Raw genomic sequence first — 8,274 nt, 5'->3', positions numbered from 1 at the left:
ATGTACGGACATGACACCCAAAGTAGAGGGTTGAACGAGAGGGATACGTTCGTCGGGAGAAAATGGCACGGAAAGTAATGCTCGTACCGATGGAGGAAGAGCGCCCGCTTCTTGCAGCACGCCCCTATGACCGTGTCCTGTTGAAGGAGAAGTTCCTTCGGGTTTAGCGCCATGTCAGATACTGTTGCACCGATCTGAAGTGCGTAGGTAATTGGGTCTGCCTTGATAATACGTATCGGCTCGAGCAAAGGGACAAGGATGGTTTCATCGCCGAAAAGCACACTAAGCCAGGTTCCTTTCGAGCTCACATCATAGCGAAGAACAACACCGTAAGCCCATTGGCCGGTTCGTGGTCCTCCTGGTTGAACGAACGCTACTGGGTGCGCAAAGTAACTTCCTGGCCACAGCTGCCCCTCTTCCGCTTCAACAGTCCGGAGTTCGAAAGTTGGAATAGGCACCGATATTTCTTGCCCGTCCTCGTCAGAGTCAGGTCGCACGACTTGAGCAACCGCTTCCTCGCCAATTACACGGCGGAGGCGTACGTAGCAGAACTCCGTCAGCTCAGAGGCGTGTCCTGGGCCGAGAAAAGCAAGCGTGTTTCGGAGCAAGGTGTCTTGGCGACATTCGAGAAGCTTGAAGGAGGGGGGGGGGGGGCGCTTGAAGTGACTGTTGCACTACTCTGCAGAAAGCCGAATGAATACCACTCCTGCTTCTATCTACAACCGATTGCTAAGAATACGCTTCTGGTCTCGGGACCTTACCACCTATCGGAAAACGGATCATCCTCAGGACTAATCTCAGCACACGATGGAAAGTGGTTGGGGACTGGCCGCCTACCCATGCGTTGTTGGCCATGAGATCGTTGGTGAGGTGACTCTGGCAGGTGCAAATGTCAAAACGCTCCAAGTTGGTGACCGTGTGGCCGTGGGTGCTCAGGTGTACGCTTGCTTGAACCAGAACCCTGAAAAACCCTGCAAGGATTGCGCGGACGCTGAAGATGCCGTGTGCAACCACGCCGTGTACACGTACGCTTCGACGTATGCAGATGGCTCCCCATCGTATGGAGGCTACGCCGATTACGTTCGAGTCGACAACAATTACGCGTTCAAGCTTCCGGAAAACATTCCGTCCGACGTCGCAGCACCTCTCATGTGCGCTGGTGCGACCGTCTTCACGCCTCTGAAGCAGGAAGACGTGAAGGCCGGCGATCGTGTTGGTGTCGTGGGTATTGGTGGTCTTGGTCACCTTGCCATTCAGTTCATCCGGGCTTTGGATGCAGCTCCCATTGCCTTCTCCCGCTCCGCTAAGAGGTGCGAGCTCTTGGAGCTAAAGAGTTTTACGATTTGAGCAACGAAGCAGACCAGGAGAAGGCTGCCGGATCCGTCGACTATCTTGTTTTGACGGCTGATGCCAAGAACATGCCGTGCAACTTGTACCTGAGCCTGGTGCGTAAACGTGGAACCTTTATCATGGTTGGCCTCCCTGATGACGACGTCAAGTTCAGCCCATTCTTCATCGTGCCGCGAGCTGTGCGTGTCCGTGGTAGCTGTATTGGCAGCATCCAGGACATTAAGGACATGCTTGAGTTGGCATCCAAGAAGAACCGGCGCCCGATCATACAAAAGTTGCCGATGTCGAAAGTGAATGAGGGACTGGACATGGTTCGTGAAGGCCGTGCTCGCTACCGCGTGGTGCTCGAGAACTAGACATTTGGCGTAGTAAACAAAAGCACCCCCGAGAGTGGTAGTATTCGAGCATAATCACTAATATGACTAGGGGACTATGTCGCAGGGGTTCTCCAATACAGTATTATACGGAATTGACGGTGGGTCCGCGCAATAATAAAAAGGGAAATTCCACAATTACCAATAAAAAAACTGCAGTAAGTATTGCAGTATTGCCTACAGCTCTGCGTCACTTTCAGCTGAAGCTATCCTCGTCACATCCAATAAATCCCTGTTTGCATGCAAAAACATAATCAGCTCAAGTTGGCAGGTAACATGCATGTTCGCTAAGGGGTAAGCACCAGCTTGCACTGCGAGAATAATCGCTCGCATGCATTTGATGTTGGGGGTAGCTGCTTCTACAACTCGCTGTAGATAATACCACCACTGTCTCCAGATTCATAACTACCAGCTAGTATGGGCAATACAGACATCAAGATACGGTGCTGAGACGTCCAATTGTTTCGTAAGGCATCTAAAGTTTCTATGAGCCTACTTTTGTAAATTATACTGGAAATATTGGAGCAATATCATATTCATATTTTTAAGAAGGTTGCAGTAATCCGTTTTTATATTTTATAAAACTTATTTTAGTGATACTGAAATTTTTTATTCAGACCCCTGCTATGTCGCCACAAGACACAGCTAATAGTTTTGACCGCAGTGCTGTAGCGTACTTGGTTCATGGCCGCGTTTGAACGATTAGCTACAACTAGTAGTATATGACATCCATGAAATTTGAAACGTGGAAAAGCTTGAAGACTTGCCTAGCGATGCCAAAGTAACTTACAGCGTCCAAATAACTGTTCTATCTCGACGACGAGTCATCATACGCGACCCGCTAAGGTAGTAAGTAGGCCGCGAGGGTATTTACTTGCAGATGCATCAGCGTTTGCGCACGCAACGCTCGAAGACCCCCTCCCGACCTCAGTCGAGCCCCATGCACTGTTCCTAGGGCCGTTCTAGAAAGCAACAGTTGAGTGGGAAGATCATCACGCGCAAACCGCAATTTCAATCTTCATTTTTCCTCGTCGGGCGCAAGGTCCTGGAGACGCCATCGTGACAGCCTGAGTGATCTTCGTATCCGTAGCGACCATGGAGATGTCACTCTCGGCGTCGAAGTCTGGACCGGTGCAGTAGTAAGCATTGTGCTAGCTCAAAAAGAGGACCGGGGGGGGGGGTTCCACCGATACAAACTTTATCTTAATCCATTTGTACCCATCTATCGAAAAACGTTTAAAAAGTTCAATTGATAAAAAATAAAAGCGTTCGTATTGGCGAGGAACAGGGCAGCTTCTGGTGAAGACGAAGCCTTCTCCTCAATACTATTATTAGTGGTGAGTAATATGTAGCCGATATTGGTAGTCAGACAATAGTTGCAATAACAACACATTTTTCTTACCATCCTATGCCTTGCCTCGTATACAACGTTACAAGGTAACGAATTGGTCAATAGTTTATCGGACAGTAGCTTCCGGACCTGGCCCATGATGAGGGAATTGTCTATTTAGTTTTTTAAAGGTAAGTAGCGAGTATCAGTCGTACTTACATACTCAGAAGCAGTACTTTCAAGGCTAAATAGTGCACTTCGATTACTTATAAGCACCTTCGAGTTTGACTACCATGCCATCCGTTTTGATACATGTACGGTGTTGACTCAATTGGGTGATCGGTGCATAGTGTGATAGACGATGTGAAATTCGAGCAACGGGTCTCTCCAGCAAGCCTTACAGCTAAATGCACAAGATCCGTCGAAGTCGAACGTATCAAGAGGGTGGTGCTCTCATGACTCATCCAGAAATTGTTGATGCAGCTACAAAGGCGGAGGAAAAACGCAAGCTAGCTGTTCTTGAGCTTATCACTAAGGAACAAGAACGCGCTGAGAAGAAAAAGGCAAAGAAACAGCTTGACGCAAAGAAGAAGGCAGAGCGAGAAGAAAAGTAGGTTGAAAGAGCTCAAGTCGCTGCAGCCAAACTAGCTGATAAGGAAAGGAAGACCCCCGAAAAGAAAAAAAAAGCATGGCAGAAGATGACTTCGCAGAAACTCGCATCAAAGGCAACAGAAGTCAACCATAAACACGAAAAAGCAAAGCGATACAGCGCCAACAGGAAGGATATATACCAATCAATAATGCCTACACTCCGGGACATAACTTTTAGTACATCAACATTTTCGGTCATACCTTGGCTTGTAGGATGAGTAGGGCGATCCTATTTAGACATGAGTCGGTTCCTTACGTAGTGCTAAGCTCGATTTGTGGCGCTGATCAAGATTTTGCAGTATTTCTGTACAGCACAAAGGTTTTCGTACTGCGACAAAAGCTTAGTAGCTAAATTAACGTGATTTCAGTATTGCTTCTCCGGTTCAGAGGTTAGAAAAATGATATCAGTACAATGACATGCATTTTATGTGTACGGAAAACTTTTATTGCTCAATCTTCCCTCCAATACTTAAAAAAAATTGCAAAATACTCTTGCAATGCTTAGTGGCCTACAAAATAAAAGTATAACCAAGCTCTGGCAACTTCACATACTGCAATAATTGGTCAGAATATCATATGATTGATCAGTCCTGTATTGTAACGTATAGTACTGGCATAAAAGAAAATATACTTCAATTTGAAATTTTTTAACCTTTGCCATAAAATGGTCATTTACGTTTTTTTGTCCACATATTCAGTTAATCAGAAGCCAATGTTTTCAATAGTCGTCATGGTATCAGCTAAGCATGCTGAAAAACGCATTCCTAAACAGAGTTGCATCGCTCTACGAGGTACAGACTCCGCCCAGAAACTGAAAAGGGTGGACCTTCAAAGTTCCCTTAGGTTATAAACTATGTACCGAATATGTAATATCACAATGAAAATGTCTCACATTCATTTGTCAAGTTTAAACGTCGCTCATTCTCACTTGGTGTCGACGCGTGGGAGGAGGGTTGTTCTTCTTCTCCTCTGAAAATACTATCCCGCTCTTCATAAAGCAGTGGCGAATTGTCTCTGGAGTGATATCGTCCCATGCTTCGTCAACCCACTTCATTCCTTGCAATTGGTCAACGTGGAGCCTTGTGTGGCATCGACTTGTCAGCCCTATCGCACGCCAAACTCATGTGCCTATCGCGATAACCACTCTTTGCTGCCGCAATAATTCCGGCGTCCATTGGCTGAAAATATGATGTGATGTTTGGCGGCAACTTCTTCACAGTGATGTTGGTGAGCTCACCGCTTTGAAGTTCATGAGACGTTGCGTTGTCGACTAACAGTAGAATGTCTCTGCCTGCTGCACGCATATCGCAATCAAATAACTTGATCCACTCCGTGTACAAAGTCCGCGTCATCCACGCTTTAGTATTATTCCGGTAGTAGAAGCCGACTTCATCTCCATACTTTCCCTTGTAGCAGTGAGGGCGTAGAGCTGTTCCGATGTAAAAAACTGGACGCTTCTCAGATCCGTCAGCGTTAGCCGCCAACGCCACCGTTATTCTCGGTTTGTCTTTCTTTAGACCAGGAGTGCTCTTCATGCATATGCCCTTCGTCTTTGCCGAGTGATACAGGAGCCCAGTTTCGTCCATGTTCCAGATGTCTCGCAACGCGTAATGACGAGCAATATCTTGCATCGCCATCATCCCTTCGCGAATAATGTCAGCGTCCACAGATCCTGCCTCGCCATGCATGGTTCGAAATCGAAGGCCATGACGCTTCATGAAGCGCGACATCCACCCGTCAGATAGTTTCAGAGGAGGAGGGTACTTTAGGCTCGCCATAATACGCTGGGCCTTCTTCGTAATGAGCCGACGAGAAAGACAGACATGAGCACTCTGACACTCCATCACAAACTCGCCACGCTGGATCTCAAGCTCCGGGCATGTTTTTCAATAACCTTACACTTCTGGTTGATAGTTAGCCAGAGACCTTTTGTGCCTTTCGTCACGTTCTGCTCTGCTCGAAGACGTGCAATGATGCAATTGGCGGGAGGATTCGAAATTCAAACAGTTAGTGTGAACCACATTTGCGTGAGACAGACATCACCTCCTAAATATGCTAAGCCTGATACAGCCTATTTTGAAAGGCTATAAGCAGGAAGTAGTTTTCAGTTTCTGGGCGGAGTCTGTATCTAGAATCGACTGTATAATCGTGCTCGGTATTGGAGCTTATCCTGAGAACGCCAGATAATATTGTTCAATTGACTGTTTTACGACAAAAATACCTCACTGTACTCTAAATTTTGTCTGAACTTGCCAAATTATTTTCAACTATGCCAACTACGGTTGGCTGAGAAATGGGGGCGTCGTAAATTATGCAAACAGCTTGCGTCTTTGGATGACTCTGGCCTTGCGTCACTAGACTTTGAGCAGCTCTGATGCGTTGGGGAGCACTGCAAATTTGCCCAGCCTACGATCATCGGCTGTTTCGTCCGGTATAAGTGTGGACGAGATTTAAGTATTAAGTAATAACCGTGGAGCTCGAGGAAGGTTAGGTAGAAAAAGCTTCTGGCCCTGGCAATCCGGGCGAAGCAGACGAAGCTCTTGATCACCCGGGTACTACAGCGGTAAACGTACACGGAAGGGACGCATCTACCGAAAAGATCCAGCGGAATCATCGAGAAGCAAGCCGATCTAAGTTCGCTGGCCTCTATGGGTTAGCGGAAGTGGATGAGATAGCTGCTCTGAAAGCGAAGGGCGTCATTGTGGAGATACCAAATGATGAAGTTCTCGAATACGCTAAGATGACGACTTCTGGATGGGTATATGCACTTAGCCGGATCATGACGGGTATGTAATTCGATTCAAGGCGAGAATTGTGGCATCCGGTAGCTACCTGCGACAAGATGTTGATTTCAGTGAAACCTTTTCGCCGGTGACACGCATGTCGTTTTTACGATTGTTAGTTGCCCTGGCTGCGGCATTGCATTTGTAGATGTACGGTGGTAATACTTACATTCATATCTAAATGCGCTGCTAGGGAAACGGCAGCAGTCAAGTTCGATTGATGACTTTCCGTGTGCAGTTGACGGGCACGTCTGCATGATAGTAGATGAATTGTATAGACAGCGCCTGCCGCGGTGCTGCTGAAGCTTTAGCGTCAAAGGAAGCCGTTTGACTTAAAGAGTCACTAATACCAAGTTCCTTATCCGAAGGACACTTACAGCCCACGACCAGGGCTCAAAGTTAATATTGTAGCTTTATGCTTTAAAACTAAAATTGTTTTATTTACTATTATTGCGGCCAAGCCTCCGAGAGGCAAATGTATCTGTTTAACATGTAGCATAGTTAAACCTAATCAAATGCATGATGGGTGGCTTTCGGCGAACGTACTGAGAGGCCTTGTTAACGCTCCGACTTATGTACTGAGAGATTGTTAGCTCTCCGGGTACTTCGTATTCCTGTGTGCTCGACACCATGTAGCCCCGATATACTCTCCCCACTAAGATGAGAACATCCATGTTCTCGAAACTTACTCAGTGCGGACACGTCTTGTCAAGGCGGCGGAGGTTACTACACGTCACACCAGCGTTGTACAGCTCCACGAACTCACAAACGCCTACGCATCGCTGATGCCCAACTTCTCGTCGTCGGCCCACGGCCCAATGCTCCAAGCGCACCACGCATCTAGTTCTCATGCGGTCCCAGACCAACGCTCGCGCTCCGCGTCTACTCCAAGAGCTGCAAACCGCTTAGCGCTATGTTTTTGACTCGTCGACGACAGCTCAGCGGGTGAGCACCCGCTTCACAAGCGATAGGTCGGTGGTTAGAACCCACCAAGGCACAGTACCGCTCCTGCCGTATCTCTTTCATCTCGTGGTACTTGTTGCCCCTTTTTCTCTTGTTGTTCGTTCGACTAGTACTGTAAGGATACTAGTTCGTCTTGCGTGCACTTTCATTGACAGCGGCATCGCCGAATAATCGGTTGGTAGCATCGTTGGCATAGGCGATGTCGTTGACATCGCGCAAGATTGGGTACCGATCGATGGGATCTTCTCGTAAACATCTTGACTCACATTGGGGATTTTCATTATGTGGCGCCGGCTGTAGCTACACAAAATAGAGTTATAAGGCCCCTTTAGCACTACCAATAGTAGGCCATACAGAAGATCCTTTTCTCCCTTCTTGCTCAGATCAAACCATTCTGGCTTACCGGTGCTCTGTGTGATCCTGTTAGCATTCCGTCGCTGGTGAAGCGATGCATCTCGCGAAAGGACTGCAGCTTATCTTCAACAACGGTTTTGGTGTGCTTAGCTGGGGAAGGTGGATTTAAGTTCAGCAAATATCAGCTAATTCTCCATCCCTGCTATTCGTTTTTGCGATGATCTCCGGTGTACACATTCTTCCAGGCACGCACAAAACCTAGCGTGGTTTGTCTGTCCAGTTACGCTTTTCGAAAGAAACCGGCTAATTAATAGAAAGCTCTACACTATTGTTTGTGTTCGATTCGCGCACGGGATTATTTGTCTTGCTGGGCTGATCCGAGGTGCTGGTGTCTTCCATACGTGCTAAAAACAGTAGATTTTGCTGTAAGAGGAGTGGAATAAACGGTCGCTAAAATGAAGCCAAGTTT

General features: G+C 47.3%; 1 protein-coding gene across 1 annotated transcript; it reads left to right on the top strand.

The window, feature by feature from the left end:
- Nucleotides 1-807: 807 nt before the first annotated feature.
- On the top strand, nucleotides 808-1,706 carry PITG_02188 (mannitol dehydrogenase, putative; the record flags this gene model as incomplete). The annotated part of the gene is made up of 2 exons (XM_002907101.1): nucleotides 808-1,231; nucleotides 1,309-1,706. 2 exons carry the CDS (start codon nucleotides 808-810, stop codon nucleotides 1,704-1,706), a joined length of 822 nt encoding a protein of 273 aa, XP_002907147.1.
- Between the last annotated feature and the right edge of the window lie 6,568 nt (nucleotides 1,707-8,274).

This window comes from Phytophthora infestans, genomic scaffold, assembly GCF_000142945.1.
Source record: "Phytophthora infestans T30-4 supercont1.3 genomic scaffold, whole genome shotgun sequence".
Lineage (NCBI taxonomy): Eukaryota > Oomycota > Peronosporomycetes > Peronosporales > Peronosporaceae > Phytophthora > Phytophthora infestans.
This window is presented reverse-complemented; position numbering and strand designations above follow the sequence as displayed.